The sequence below is a fragment of the Typopeltis vanoorti genome, chromosome 2, assembly GCF_054136105.1.
Source record: "Typopeltis vanoorti isolate ZY-2024b chromosome 2, IOZ_Tvanoo_1.0, whole genome shotgun sequence".
Lineage (NCBI taxonomy): Eukaryota > Metazoa > Arthropoda > Arachnida > Uropygi > Thelyphonidae > Typopeltis > Typopeltis vanoorti.
Window position 1 is genome coordinate 3,846,277 of NC_143550.1, and position 16,752 is coordinate 3,863,028.

Here is a 16,752-nt window from a genome sequence, read left to right on the forward strand (position 1 = left end):
AGAATAAATAGCTAAACAAATCTTTGCTTATTTCTAACTAAGCAGTTCAGAGTCCATAATAAGAAGTATAATTAATAATGCATTTATACAACACTTACCTGTATGTGAAACTATGGATATTGCTGGTAAACCAAAATATGCAAAGGGGCCAGCTTCAAAGACTAGATTTTCTTTTCCCACAGTAACTTTAACACGGCCTTCCAGTATTAGAACAAAGTAGTCAGCTGGCTTTCCAGCATGGTAAATTGATATATCTGGCGAAGTGAAGTCATCTTTTGATCGACATTTCATGGAGAAAAAAATATTCTGTGCCATAAGTTTCCTCAGTACTGTTTCTGATATATATTTTTTTTTAAATGGTTCAACACCTAGGTTAAGAAAAATGTTTAGAGAATGTTTATTTATCCTGAATTCAAAGCAGAACCTGTAAGCAATATATAAATATTTACAAATACATGTCAATATGTCTATATCAAAGAGCAGTAACAGACTGGGAATAATCTTGTTTAAAATATTTTAATTTAAGAACATTAACATGCTTTACGGTTGAGTATCTAGCAGAATCACTGGGCTGAATAATTAGAAGTAAAGATCTCCAACAACTCACAAAATAAAACAGTTATATTTTTAAAACACAACTCAGAGATAATAGCAAACTCATAGCTGTTATGCATCTAACACATTTGCCACATATAGTTCATTCCTGGAAGTTATTTTTTGAGAATTCATTGAAGCCAATGACAATCAATTTTATGGTGTTCCTTGAAGAGCCATGCAGTAAGGTCATGATGTATCTCTTCATATATCAGTGACACTGCTACTGTGTTAAACTTCCTGAATTTTAAAACTTCTCTCAGTCTGAACCATGTAAGTCTTTCCATGGGACTAGCAGATTTCATGGATAACATGATATCCTTTGATGTGTCTGAACTGTGCTTAAAAGGAGAATGATGCCTCTTGCAGTATAGAAGTTCTGCATCATAAAGTTCTAGTAAAGTACAGTAAACAAATGAAGCCTTTATATCTGTAGCCAGCAGCATGTGAGAGTTTCTACATATAACTATTCTGTAATCACAAGTAAGGATCATTTGGTTGTAAAGAAGGTGAAATTTTATCCTCTAAACTATGAATAACTCTATCATCGAGTAATACACCATTACCCACTTATTTAATATTTTTATTTATTTATATTTTAATTTACCTTTTATACTTGACCCACATGCATTGAATAATTTTGGAGGGGAGAAAATTTATCTGCCAGGGCATAATTAACATATACAGAGCAAAAAAAAAAAAAAAAAAAAAAAAAAAAAAACATTATTCCTCCAATTCTATAACACATAATGTGAAATATTAAACAATGAGTGAAAATCATGGCTGTGGACAGACTGGTCTGAGTTAAGTACAAACTGTTGCTAAGTATATTTGCAAAATAAAAGGAACAATTTAAAGCTCTTTTATGTGAATATTTCCGAAGTTGAGAACAGAAATGGCAAGTTAACAACCAACTAGTTCTGAAATATATATGAAACAGTTTAGAGTTCATACACAAATTAACTGATTTACTAAGATTTTAGTAATGCACATGTACACATAATGTGCATAACATTCAACAGTGCTCAGCTTTTCACACAGGTAATTTCAATGGAATTTTTTCTTTGCATTAACTGAATTTCATCTGTTGGTAATCTGCTAAACTATCATAAATAGTGATGTAATGCTAAGTGACAGACTAGTCTGACACCGTAACTGTGTTAAGTACATTTGCAAAAAATACAAGGAACAATTTAAGGCTCTTTTATTCAAATATTTCTGGAGTTGAGAACAGAAAAGGCAAATTGACAACCAACCAGTTCTAAAATATACACTAGTGTCCAAAACCTAATGGCAAGCACTATTTTTGTAGACTACAACTGTAAATTCAGACAAATCAGTTTGTGGCAATTTGTAAACCTGATGATTTAGAGTAGAAAGTGGGTACACGTTCAAAGTTTTGAGTCACATGGGAGCACTCAACAGGATAAAAGGATGCATTAAGTGAATTGTGTCTGATGGAAGCTTTTTCATGAAGGAATAAAGTTGCCAACTTGAATGTCTAGTAATGTCTCAAAGACATCATCTGGATGATTTCACACAGGGAAGAATTATTGGAAAGCTTGGAGAAGGCCACAGAATTACTGCTTTGCCAGAGAGTTTGGAATCTCACATAGCTCCGGGCAGCATTTCAAACCAATGGAATGTATTCCAGACATTTGCTAAGAGGTCGCCCTCACTCTACTATGGAGCATGAAGACAGATTTTTCGTTATAACTGCAAAACGTAATCAACACATCACAGCAAGTCAGCTTGCAAGTTGGTTCCATTCAAGTACAGGTATGCAGATATCTCGACAAACTGTGGAAACGTCTGCAACAAGTAGGCCCCCATATGCCCAAAGACCTGTAGTCTGCGTCCCTTTATCCACAGCTGATCGTAGAGTACATTTTCAATGATGTATCCATAAAAATTGGACATCACACCAATGAGCTAATGTACTCTTTACAGATGAGTCATTTTAGTTTTTCCTCTGAATCTAGAAGAACAGTTGATCTGTCATGAAAGTGGTACTGCTTACCATCATGGAAATGTTCTTGAAAGGTATAGATATGGCAGTGCTAGGTGCACCGAACTACAAATGCTAGAAAAGGGACTATGACTGGTGAATGATTTTGCAACGAAGTTCTTCAATGTCATGTTTGATTGTTCCGAATTCATAAAAAATGAATTCTTTAGGCAAAGAATTCATTTTTATGGATGACAATGCCATACCACATTGTGAACAGGTAGTGGAGACCAAGGATATTAATCGAATTGAGTGGCCAGCACATTCCCCAGATCTCAACCCCCACAGAACATTTGAGATAAAACAGGGAGACACACTGGTGCTCAAAATTCCCCTCCAGAAAATAAGGTGGACATATTCCATACTAAAATGTCTCTCTGTAGTTTTCTGTAAGCACTGTACATTAATTCCTTAACTACGTCCTTAGGAAATTAGTAATTTTTGACAAAAATGGATTGCATTTTAATTTGTATGAAATATATAACACATGTTTTGTGGAATATAAATTATTAGTATGCTGGCAATAAACCTATGTTCACATTTGGCTGTAGTCATGAAAAATTTTCATATACAGGTAAAAACATGTATATGAAACATAAATAAAACATTCTTAGCTTTTGGAAACCAGTGTAAATGAAACAGTTTATAGTTTATTAGACAAATTAACTGATTGACTAAGATTTTAGTAATGCACATTTTACACAGAGTGTGCACAACATTCAACAGTGTTAAGCTTTTTCCATAGGCTATTTGTATGGAATGTTTTTCTTTACACTAACTGAATTTCATTTGTAAATAATCTGCTAAACTACATCATTAATAGTGATGCAATGCTAAGTGAAAGAATGCTCAAAAGCAAAGCTGTCATAACCCACTAAGCAACTAAGGTAATCAAGTCTGAAAGCCATAAAAACACCCTTTTGTGTTTTTAATTTTAAATATTTTCTTAAATTTAGGAGTGGAAAAATAGTACTTGCCTAGGGACAGTATATACCAGTGGTGTTCAACCTTTTTTACTATGCGAGCTACTTTTCTATACTAAGTTATTCAGCGATCTACTTTCTTATATAGATCACGTTCCCCTAACCTGATATCTGATTACACACAACTATGCAGTTAAATGTGCTCACTCACTTCAGAGGACCCACTCTCCCAGCCCTAAAAACTTTATTTGTGTATTTAAAAATCTATTTATCACTTTTAATTATTTTAATACAACAAATATATTGGAATAAAATATTATTTCTCTATTTTGGAAAACAAAAGTTAGAAAAAACAACAGATTGATTACAAACTCTCAAGTTACAGGAAATGCTGGTTGATTAAAAAAAAAGTTAATGTGAAATTCGGCACTGTTTGGACCTCACAATATTTTCATAGTCAGGTTGATATGAAGAAGTGACCAACTGCCCAAATGTTCATTTGTAATTTGGTTTCTTAATTTATTTTTTATGACGTTCATATTTGAAAAAGCGGATTCTGACAAGTATGTCGATCCGAAACACAACAGAATTTTTTGTGCAATATCAGTTAATATTGAAAATTTTTCATGTGTATACTTCCAAATGACTTCATTGTTTATTGATTTTAAATGTAAACTATTCTGAATGTTTATTATCTCAAGTTCTACTTCATCTTGGTTTATATCAAACAGTTCACTAATTTTATTTGAAATTTCTGTGATGTTCAATTTTTCTTGAAATGGATTATTGATAAAAGATACAATCATTTCAGTTTTATTAAAATCTTGAATTTATTTCTTCCTTCTATTTCATGAATATTCTTTCAAATCACAGCGAAGCATTTCTCGATTTTGTTCAAAAAATTTTAATAAGTATGGGAGATGTCTAAATTCGCGGTCATTTATATTTTTCTTTAATAAAAGTAAGTATTGTTGGAAACTTTTTATTGAACTTAACATGTCAATTAAATTTTTATTTCTACCTTGTAACTCTAAATTTAAATTGCTTAATTTTATACAGAAATCTACTAAAAATGATAAGTGTAACATCCATTTTTTATCACTCAATTGTGGATAAATATCTCCTTTTTCATCAAGAAAAAATTTTATATCGTTAATTAATACAAGAAATCTTTCTAAAAATTTACTTCTGCTGAGCCAGCAAACATTATTGTACAACAGAAGTTCCTTATCATCATCTGCCTGTAATTTAAATAATGGCCATTGCAGGGCTTTTCCTCGAACAGAATTTATAATTTTAAATGTAATATCCAAAACATCTTTTGTGTTTAATCTTTTACTACACAGTACTTGTTGGTGGATAATACGGTGGTACATTAAAATATCTGGATATTTGTCATCGTTTTTACATAACGAAATGAAGCCTGATTTATTACCTATCATTGCAGGAGATCCATCAGTAGTAATAGACACAAGTTTAAAAAGCGGAAGTTGGTGTTGTTTCACAAATTCATCAAATGCTGAAAAAATGTCTTCTTCCCTAGTCCTTCCCAATAATGGTACAATTTTCAAAAGTTCTTTACTTGAATAATCTTGAAATACCATGAGAATAAGTACCATTAACTGAGCAGTATCAGTGAAGTCGTTTGATTCATCAAATTGTAATGAAACGCAACACACTGGTGAATGTCTGACATTAACTGAGTATTCAGATCGGCACTTAAAATTTCAACTCTTCTCATAACCGTTGTTCTAGAAAGTTGTAAATCTTTAATATTCGAAACGATTTCATTTTTATTTTTAAAATCTGAAAATAAAGATTCTGCTGCTGCAAGAAACGATTCTTTTATTAACTCTCCATCAGTAAAAGGCTTTTTTTGCTTTTGCTAATAAATGACACACTTTCAAAGATGCAATAGTGGCTGATATTGGTTTATTTATTACTTTCGAAATCATATTTTGTTGTCCAGAAAGTCCTGCCTTTAAATTGATAATTTTTGATTCACGTATTTCGGAATTTTGGGGAAAATCTTCATCATATTTTGCATGTAGCAATCGAAAATGTCTCTCAATATTACCTTTTTTTGTAATTGCTACAGATGAATTACAAATCAAACAACAACACTTTTCATTTACCATTGTAAAGAAATAATCCATTTTCCCATTCCTTGTGAAAATGATAAGTTTTCAATTTCTTTGATACACTCATGATTATTCTCAAATTAAAAAAAAAAAATAACTTTTAAATATTTTATTAAAATAAAAAATGTTTATAACTTATCAATTAGCAAACAAAATAATAGTAAATCCAATGATAAATTTAGAGCAACTGAGATTCAACTGAAATTCTAACAGTGGGTAGTGGGAAGTGTGTGATGTAGTTACGAGTAAACACGATTATAAAGGAAACGCATACGATGTGCTCTGCTTATTACATTCGGCTTGCTGTTTGACTTCCATTGATCCAAATTAATTCATTTACCCGGACTTATAAGAAAATTACTGATTTGACAATTTTAACGAAAAATAAATAAACAATAGCAATACACATAAAGAGAATTAAAAAATAGTACAAAATAATGATAAATAAAATATTATGTTTTCAGTTTTAATTAAATTTGTAAGTAAGGAGGAATAAACAAGAGATCGACCAAAAATCGCTCCGCGATCGACGGGTTGAACACCACTGGTATATACTCTTAACAATGTTCCTACTCAAAAGTATATGATGCATCTCTCTCCCTTACATGTTTTACTCTATCATGTATAACAATAGTTCTAAACAGCAAATCCAAATAGGTTTACCATAATCATCAAATTCCTGATATGTACAAAATAATTATAATAGTACTACACGAAAAAGTTACATCATTACTAAGTTCCAATCAACATTTTTTTCTCTGTTATCTGTTAAGACTTCAACATTATCAGATCTTATATTTCTTTCTATCTTTTAAGTAACTTTTTACAGTATCAATCCATCTACATCTGGGTACAAGGATTTGTATTTAAATTTTTTCTGCCAACCTGGCAAAGAACACTTGTTTTGCTAATCTTTCCCCTCCCATTCTGTTTAAGTGACAATACCAACTGAGCTTAGTTCTACTAACACCTTCCTGAATGCTAACAATGGCAATTTCTTTCTTCTTATCATCACATTTAATGTGATACTGCTATTGATGCCATTTATTCACTCCACTGATATTTCTCAGAACTCTCATATCAGAGACATCTCCAGTCTTTGAGCAAACACTTTATTTATAACCCAGCTCTCAGATCCATAAGTTAGTGGATAGTGGAGGTGGCAGAGATGGAGAATGCTTAGGTGGATGTGTGGTGTGACCAGAAAGGATCGTCTGAGAAATGACTATGTGAGGGGAACCGTGAAAGTTACAAACTTAGGAACAAAGATACAGGAGGCAAGGTTGAGATGGTTTGGTCATGTGATGAGGAGGGTGGACGAATATGTGGGGAAAAAAGGTCATGCAGATAGATGTACAAGGGAGGAGGAAGCGTGGGCAGCCAAAGAAGAGATGGAGAGAGCTGGTGGAAGAGGACTTGAGGATGAAGAACTTGGATGTGGTTACAGCCCAAGACAGGGGGATGTGGAGGAGACTCATCAGAAACAGCGACCCCGCTTAAGCGGGACAAGTTACATAAGAAGATTTCTGAATGTCTGGTAATCATTTCCTACTCTACTGTTTAGATCTCCAACAAGGACCAATTTTTCCTTTTTCATTGAGCTAGCTACCTTCTTTAAGGCATCAAAAAATTCCTCCATTTCTTTCTTGATAGAATCTTCTGTGGAAAATCTTCTGATATTTTCCTACATCACTCTATTTGATATTGCCTGCCACTTAAGAAGAGTATCCTCATATTTAGTGTTCGATACTATAGCTACTCCCTCATTTCCCTGACTGTTATTACCTGAATATAACATTTTGCATTTTTTGTTTAGAGAGATCTCACCTGTTCACCATAATCACTAATCACAAAGAAAGCGTATAAGTTTGTCTCCCTCTTAAAACAATACATTTTACCATTTTATTATACATAATATAAATATATATATTTTTCAACCACAGATGAAAGAACCCTCGACATTCTGTGTATGGCAGAAGAAGGCAAATCCATTCCTAGGATAATTGATCCATCTCGTGGGATGAGTTTGTTTATTATTACACATTGGAAAATTAGCTTTTCTTTTTATGAACATTTTAGTTTTTAAAGTGGTATAGTACACCCACAGATTCGAGACCCTTCGATACTTCTGTGCATGTCACAAAAAAGGAGAATCCATTCTGATAATAGGGTAATTAATCCTTCTTCTAGAATGAGTTGCTTATTATTACGCTTCGGAAAATGAACTTCTCTTTTATGATCATTGCAGTTTTTAAAGTGGTAACTATTTTGCTTGTTTATCTATAAAGCACGTGATTTCACATGTTGGCGACCAATTCATACGTCCATTTCTTTCTCCCCTTCAGCATGAATCGGCTATTCTTGGCACCAAGCCAAGCTCTGCAAAGTGTGGGCGTACTATAACTTGTATTAACAAAATTTAAAAAAAGGTAATAAAATAAAAAAAAATATATAAGTAAAATTTATTTTTAAGAAAGTTTTCTATAAAAGAATAATAATTATACAAATAGGCATTTTTTCAGATGCACATCATCATAATCAAATTCCTGACATGTATAAATTAAACATATTTGGTTGTTTGAAAGTTAAGCATAAAAAAAAAACTTGTTTAATACTGACCATATACAAATATTTTAACATTCTTTGCCTACCAGTTTCGCTAGCAAACTGTCTAGCTTTTTCAAGGCGTTGACTGAAAAGTATAAAAAATACTAGTAAATGCAAATTGAAAGGTACATAAAAATGTTGTAAACACTCTAGTAGCTAAGGTTGCACATTCGCTTGACAGAGACTGAGTGGATTTATTGTTCTTAATCATTATCACGCATGTGTGTTTGTTGTAAACGCATAGTGTGATTACTAGCTAGCTGTAGTTCAGATGGATTTAGAGAGAGGATGAGGTTTTTCCATGAACTGTTAAGAATAGTACCCTGGTTTCTGTTGAGGTTTCTGCCAGTTTTTAACACTACTGCGGCTTCCTTGAATAAACGATGTCTATAATTGTCATCTAAATATGGCATGGAGCTATTTTGCCACTCTATCGTGTGGTTAGATGTATACAGAAATGATGTGCTAAGCTGGAAGAAATGCTTCTGTTGTGGTTTACATCACCAACGTGCTCTCTATCACTCTATATTTTGCAGTCGTAATATGGTTTTACCTAAACACTGGTTCTGTCTCCTTTTTGGACATAGACAAATTTATATTTTATAGCTGCGCCAGCCTATATCCTATAATAGATAAGAAATACTATTCAGGGAGATGTTACCATTAATCTTACACACACACATATTAATTCCTACTATCAGTCATGGCCAATATTCTAGCGTTTAATTCCCTCCTGCTTGTTAGGTTCGAACTTTAATGAGTGGTGAGTTGACTCATTATCAGGCAAGACTCAGATTTGAGATAAAAATACATGTTTATTATCCACTCTATATACATCCTATAACTATATCAAAATACACATTAGATAATTCACTTATACATATCAATACTAAATTAAGAAGGTTACTTCAATTTTAAGAGCAGCTCAGTGGATGCTTTAAGTGACATTCAAACATACAGAATTCTCTTACAAATATCCCTCTATATTCTGGGATTACTATGTAAATTTAGGTTCGATTAAATTCTAACTAGTATTCTTATATATGCACACATTTAGATTCACCTCCTTCTAACAATTCAATCCAGTTCAAATTGACAATGGATATCAGGTCGTAATAAGTTGCACTATTCACTTAAAATTCTCTATATTGCATTGCCCTGACATAAATTACATTACATATTAATTTCCTTTCTTCCATATGATCTCGTAATTAGATAACAAAAGTCTACATTACCTTCACTAAACCTTGATTAGGTCCGCAGGTCTGGCTTGCCTTTGTTATGCCCGAGTGGTGGTTCCTTCCTTATCCCACGTGCAGCGTTGTATTGTTACTGGATAGGCTTTCTCATTCGCAACATGGCTACTTCAATTTTCAGAGATTTCTTCGGGGGACATCTACGAGCTCACGAACGCTTATTAGGAAAACGTTCACTCACTCATGCTGGAATTCCGTCTACCGTATCGCTAGGAGACTACTTCAAATTCCCGCTGTCACTCATCTCTGCCTATCGCACTGCTCGCACGGCCAGGAAGCTCTGAGTACACCTCGGTGAGACGATCCAAAACCAGGAAGTCGAAGAAAAAAAAGTCTCGTTTATCCTCGCAGAACCCCTTTTATTCTCCTCGTACAACGCTCTCTTTTTTTTTTCCTCCAGGAACTCCTACGCGGCACTGTGATATTCTTGTCCTCATGAATTTCTCTTAACTTTCTCTCTGCTATGTCACCGTGATTTCTTGGAATCTCCATACACTTCGCTTTCTGTGAACTACACTGCCTCAGGTCATACGCTAGCAAGTACAAAACCTTTGAACCTAATCTTACAAGTTGTCCAGTGATTTAGACTTGTTTAAGCAAATTCCATACAGTGATAAAATACAATATTTCCTGCTCAATAAAATTCAACAAATGACATGATACATTACTATAATTCATTACCTTATAAGATTGTAAAAATTTCTGTGTGTTTTGCCAAGTGCAAGCCTTTCTTTTCATTAATTTTTTTTTTGTTATTATGCTAAGCCCTGAATGACTTTTTTTTTTTTTTCGTTCTGAACCAAAACCATTCAGGGTGCAACAGTAATATACTCCTGGATATTTGTAGAATGGCACCTTGTCTTTTGGTGATCCTAAAAAATGTTTGATGCTGGTGGTTGGTTTGAAGATCACTCTGATGTTGTGGGCTTTTAGTATTCTGGCTATTTGATAAGAAATTGACTTGAAGGGAATCTCTACAGTAGAAATGTGCTAGGAGTTTGGCAAGATAGCTTAGAAAACCTAAAATCATTGTCAATAAAATCAATTCCATACATAACAAGATAAAATTCACTCTGGAAGTTGAACACAACAACCATCTGCATTTTCTAGACATCTTGATAAAAAGACAATCAAATAGCGTCAATTTATCTATTTACAGAAAGCCGACAGACACTGGAAGATACCTTCATTATACTTCTATCACAAGACACACAAACTAAGCATTATCCATATGTTGAAAAATAGAGCACGTAAATTAATATGAGAAGAGGAGGATACACAGACTGAAATCTCACTAATAGCCAAAACATTATCACAAAATGGATACCCTCCGAACTTCATCAAAAAATATCTATACAGTGATAACCCCAGACAAGAACCAAACTCCCAGCACATTTCTACTGTAGTGATTCCCTTCATCAAGTCAATTTCTTATCAAATAGCCATAATACTAAACGCCCACAACATCAGTGATCTTCAAACCAACCAGCATCAAACATTTTTTAGGATCACCAAAAAACAAGGTGCCATTCTACAAATATCCAGGAGTATATTTCATTCCTTGCTCCTGTGGTCTCGCCTACATCAGACAAACTGCACGGAGTTTCAAGATCAGACAGAGAGAGCACGTTGGTGATGTAAACCACAACAGAAGTATTTCTTCTGGCTTAGCACATCATTTCTGTACGTCTAACCACACAATAGAGTGGCAAAATAGCTCCATGCCATATTTAGACAACGATTATAGACATCGCTTATTCAAGGAAGTCGCAGTAGTGTTAAAAACTGGTGGAAACCTCAACATAAACCAGGGTACTATTCTTAACAGTTCATGGAAAAACTTCATCCTCTCTCTAAATCCATCTGAACTACAGCTAGCTAGTAATCACATTATGCACTTACAACAAACATGCATGATAATGATTAAGAACAATAAGTCCACTCAGTCTCCGTCACGCGAACGTGCAACCTTAGCTACTAGATTGTTTACAACGTTTTTATGTGCCTTTCAATTTGCATTTACTAGTATTTTTTATACTTTTCCATCAACGCCTTGAAAAAACTAGACAGTTTGCTAGCGAAACTGGTAGGCAAAGAATGTTACAATATTTGTATATGGTCAGTATTAAACAATAAGTTTTTCATGCTTAACTTTCAAACGACCAAATATGTTTAATTTGAACAGTTTAATGAAACACAAAGTTCGGTGCATGGAAAGAGAAAAATGCAGAAAGGCCAAACTTCTAAACCACCTAACTTTCCTTAAACGTTGCAGAGAATTCTCCATCCTCCCAAAGTTCCTCATAGTCAAAGGTCATATAAACTCTATATCAGCTAAAAAAAAATCTATTTATGCACTTCATTGGCACTTATAAGGGAAAGGATTCAGAACACGAGGTACGAACTTAATCAAAGTGATATTAATAGCCGTAGTTTCTTTGATGAAATTTCCAACAATTTAGAATATACCATATGGAACCAAATTGATCAAATGATACAACGCAGTTATGAAAAAACTTTCAAACTTTATAAAGAAAAACAAAGAAATTCAATGAACTTTACGAGAAAAAATATCGGACACAGAACAACCTCCGGATGACAAAGTGATTTTCAATTTGTCGAATCATATCTGACAAAAAATGAATCCGACATTAACTTTGCAATTACACCAAAGCACATTCCTAAAATGGATTTTAGGTGTAGAATTGCAAATGGCCTATAAAAAGGCCACTACCACAAATTGCAGCCAAAACTATTAGATTCAAAAGTATCATAATCCTAGCCAAAGCTAAACAATCTATTCTCAACATGTCTCCTTATGATAGAAAGGCAATCCTTAACTTAAAGAAAAACAAAGATATCATCATTACCAAGGCTGATAAGGGAAATTCAACAGTCATCCTTAACTCTAAAGACTATTATGATATATTAAACGTATTACTATCAGACAACTCTACCTATAAGATCCTAGACAAAGATCCCACCATAAAAAATCACAATGAAACAAACCAACTAATCCGTAATTGCAACATATGGCCAGAAGAGGTAAAGAGAAGAATAAAATCCTCACATCCCATTACTCCCAGACTATATGGGACACCTAAAATGCATAAAAAGGATATACCTCTCCATCCAACCATTGATGGGAGATCATCACCAACTTACCTTTTGGCTAAGCATCTTGTAAACTTATTAAATAACAAAATAAGATCAACAAAATCCCATATCAAGAATAGTCAGCATTTTGTAAATAAACTCCAGCCATTAAGATTGAACCAAGACATACTAGCCAGTCTGGATAATGTGTCCCTCTACACCAACGTACCACTAGAAGAGGTAATAAACATCATTCGAGACCCCTTTCCTCTAGACATCACACAGATGTTTAAACACTACCTTCAGTCTAATTTCTTCAAGGTTAATAACATCATAACATAGAAGGCCTAGCAATGGGAAGTCTGCTATCACCATCTTGTGCAGACCTTTTCATGGAAAAACTTGAAAAAGAAATTCTCTCAACAATCTCCCCTAGACCAGCGCTTCCCAAACTGTGGGCCACGGCCCCAAGGGGGCCGTAGGTTTTGTTGAGGGGGGGGCATGAAATAATGAAAACAAATTTAAAATGTTTCAAGACTAAGTAGATTTTTTTTATTTTAAAAGAAACGTATTTAACTTTTATTATTTATTATTTCTTTTTTGTTATTTTTTATATTTTAATGGAAAAATTCACACATTGGTGGTGGTTCACAAACTTTGCTTCCTGCGTATTTCGGTGCTTAATGAATATTAGGAAATATTGCTTATTCATATGTTTCATTTCAAAGCAGTGGTTAATTATATTTACTTCGAATGCTCTCCAGGGAAGCTCCATATCTTCCTGTCCCTTTCATCACGCTTCATAATCAGGGACTGTTGATATGACTTTATATACATATCAAAACTCGTTTTATATTATCACTGTCATCCGAGCTAGTTTTCTGTTACCAATAAAAGTTTCGCATATACTTCACACATGAAAAAAGCTTAAACAAGTTCATGTGGGGAGATAGTAACTCGCTTGCAGTGGTAAACAACACCCCTCCCTAACAGCCACTGTACTGCAGAGTCAATAAAAACAAGTACTTTTATTATGCCAGTGAATAAGGTATGAGGAGTCTGTGTAATATATTTCTCAACAAATAGTGCAATTAGAGACAGCTGGGATAAAAACACTAATTTTGAATCACATGTCACCTCATACAGAAACTGTGCTGTATAGACTGAAATAAAACCATATGTTGCATGGGCAAACACAGTATCTAACTAAAAACTATTGTTATTAATTAGATATGTGTGAGTTCGATTTCCCAAGGCAGCAATAAAATTCAACCAAACGTGTTAAAATTTGTAAAAGTGTTAAAACTAAGTAATATATATATCTTCTTCTTCTTTCACTCTGCCTTATCCCATGTTAAACGGGGTCGGCGCACCAATCTTTAACCTTCCTCTTCCAAGTTCTCAGGTCCAGAGCATCCTTCAGACTCCATCCTTTCTCCCTAAGATCCTCTGTCATCTTATCCCTCCACCTGAGCTTGGGCCTGCCTCTTTTCCTCCTTCCCTCCAACTCCATATACTCCACTCATTTACCAACATACTCCTCACCCTTCCTCTCAACATGTCCAAACCACCTCAGCCTACTTTCTTGTATCTTCTTGCCAATTGGTCCCACCTTAACCGTCCCTCTGATGTAGTCATTCCTTATCCTGTCCTTCTTTGTCACACCACTCATCCATCTAAACATCCGCATCTCCGCTACCTCCATCTTCCTCTCCTGTGCCTTGGTTATAGGCCACGTCTCCGCACCATGGAGCATCGCCGGCCTCACCACCATCTTATAGAGCTTTCCTTTCCTCTTACAACTCACTCTCTTGTCGCACAGGACCCCGCTCATCTTCCTCCAATTCATCCAACTGCATGTTATTCGGTGCTGTATTTCCTCATCCAGGTCACCATTCCTCTCGACAACCGACCCAAGGTACTTGAATTTCTTCCCTGAAATTAGCCTTTCACCCTGGAGTCGTATGACGATATCCTCGTCACTCCCCTTGACATATATTCAGTCTTCACCGGGTTAATTCTCATGCCGCTCTTCTCCAATGCCTTTCTCCACTCTTCCAGGGTATTTTCAAGCTTCTCTCGGGATGATTCGCATAGAACAATGTCATCAGCAAACAGCATGCTCCATGGTGCCTCCTTCTTGACATCCTCCACTAGTACATCCATGACCAGGTCAAAGAGGTAGGGACTCAGAGCTGACCCTTGGTGTAGCCCTACGACAATAGGGAACCCCTTCTGTCATGCCGACACTAGACCTGACCTGAGTTTCTGTTCCCTCATACATCTCCTTCACCAGCCTCATGTACTTCTCCGACCCCCCCCCTTCTTCCTCATACACCTCCATACCTCCTGCCTGGCCACTCTGTCGTATGCCTCTTCCAGGTCTATAAACACCATGTGCAGATCCACTTGCATCTCTCTATATTTCTCCATCAATCGCCTTACTGCAAATATCGTATCCGTTGTCCCTCTTCCTGGCATAAATCCAAACTGCTCCTCACCAATTTTCGTTTCCAGCAGTATCCTTCCTTCAATTACTCTTTCCCATATCTTCAATGTGTGTGACATCAGCTTGATCCCTCTATAGTTGCCACAGTCTTGAACATCTCCTCTTCCTTTGTAGATTGGGACGAGAATACTTTCGCTCCATTCCTCTGGTATCTTTTCCTGTTGGGCTATTTTACACATCAGATCCCATAACATATCCACGCCCTCACTGCCCAAACTTTTCCACACTTCCCGAGGTATCTGGTCTGCTCCCACAGCCTTTCCAAATTTTTGTATGTCTGACAATCATTTCCTATTCTGCTATTTAGATCCTCAACAAGGACCGACTTTTCATTTTTCATTGTGTTTTGTATTTATTGCTTTCAGAGGTGAACTGTAGACTGAAATACAAAAACATAATTGAACCAAAAAATTAAACACTTTGAAAAAAAGAACCAAACCTTGGAAATTCAGTTATTGTATTTTAGTCTACAGTTCACGTCTGAGCACTGCTCAAGTTTTATTCGCTTTAAAACTTTCTTACATGTTCTTCTTTTCAATATGAAATTCAATTTTATTGTGCTCGAGAGTAAATGCTGGTCGCTTCAAATTTCAAATCCTCTGTACACTCCAGTACACTGTAGATGTCTTTTAAATATGCCCTAAAAATAATCTCTTACACAGCATTCTACATGGAGTAACGTCATTTACTTGGAGATTCACTGGCAAATCCTGAAGAAAACATATATATATGAAGACTGGAGAAAAAGATATCCTTGATATCTACTCCAATCATCTGGAAGAATTCCAGATTATTGAAGTAGAGCTCTTATAGTATCCATATACAAAAAGGGAAATAAAACTGAGAGAAAAAGATATCTCTGATGAATGGAGTAATTACTTTGAAAAATTACTAAATGAAACAAGCAGTGATGACAGCACAGTGGTAAAAAACACTCAAAAGACATGCAATCAGGAATACATATCCATATTTGAAGTAGAAAAGCCATCAAGAGCTTGAAATGTGGAAAGGCAGCTGGAGTAGATGATATTCGACCAGAAATGTCAAGTATGGAGGTATAAAAGTCTCACAGTGGCTGCACTGCATAGTTCTGCAGGCATGGTGTTACGTCGTGGTTTTTCTTTAAATCTATGTTACTATTATCTCCTCTTGTGCCAATTAAGAATGAGATCTCCAGTCTCTCTCTCTCTGGGGCCATCTCCTTTTCGAATTCTGACAAATTTGTTTCTCCCAGCTGAGCCAGTCAGAATCCTAGGACAGAAGAATTCTTGCTCAGAGAAAATTTCCCAGAATTCTAACAGCTACCTAAATTCATTAAATATATATAGCATCTATAGAGATCTCAGTTTGCAGCCATGGCCCTATCCTTTCTAATTATCTATACCTTCCCCTTATGCATAGGTTCAAACTTTTATGAGTGGTAAATTAGTCTCATGCTCAAGAAAAACTCAGGCTTACATAGTAAAACATGTTTATTAAAGATCTAATGAGTTTACAATTAGATTTAAACATATCAAAAGCTTATCACAATACCTATACTAAATCAACTGACAATCATAAATGAACACTCTAGTTAATGAACATATAACTCATATCCTCTGGTCAATTAAAACACACT

At 34.9% G+C, this 16,752-nt stretch overlaps 1 protein-coding gene across 1 annotated transcript in view; it reads right to left on the minus strand.

Moving 5' to 3' along the window:
- The window catches only part of LOC150108790 (unextended protein-like), a 119,642-nt gene that overhangs the window by 11,289 nt on the left and 91,601 nt on the right, over positions 1-16,752 (minus strand). Inside the window, exon 5 of the mRNA XM_090414269.1 lies at positions 99-368. Within this exon, the coding sequence (XP_090270395.1) occupies positions 99-368 (270 nt within the window). The remainder of the gene's footprint in view (positions 1-98; positions 369-16,752) is intronic.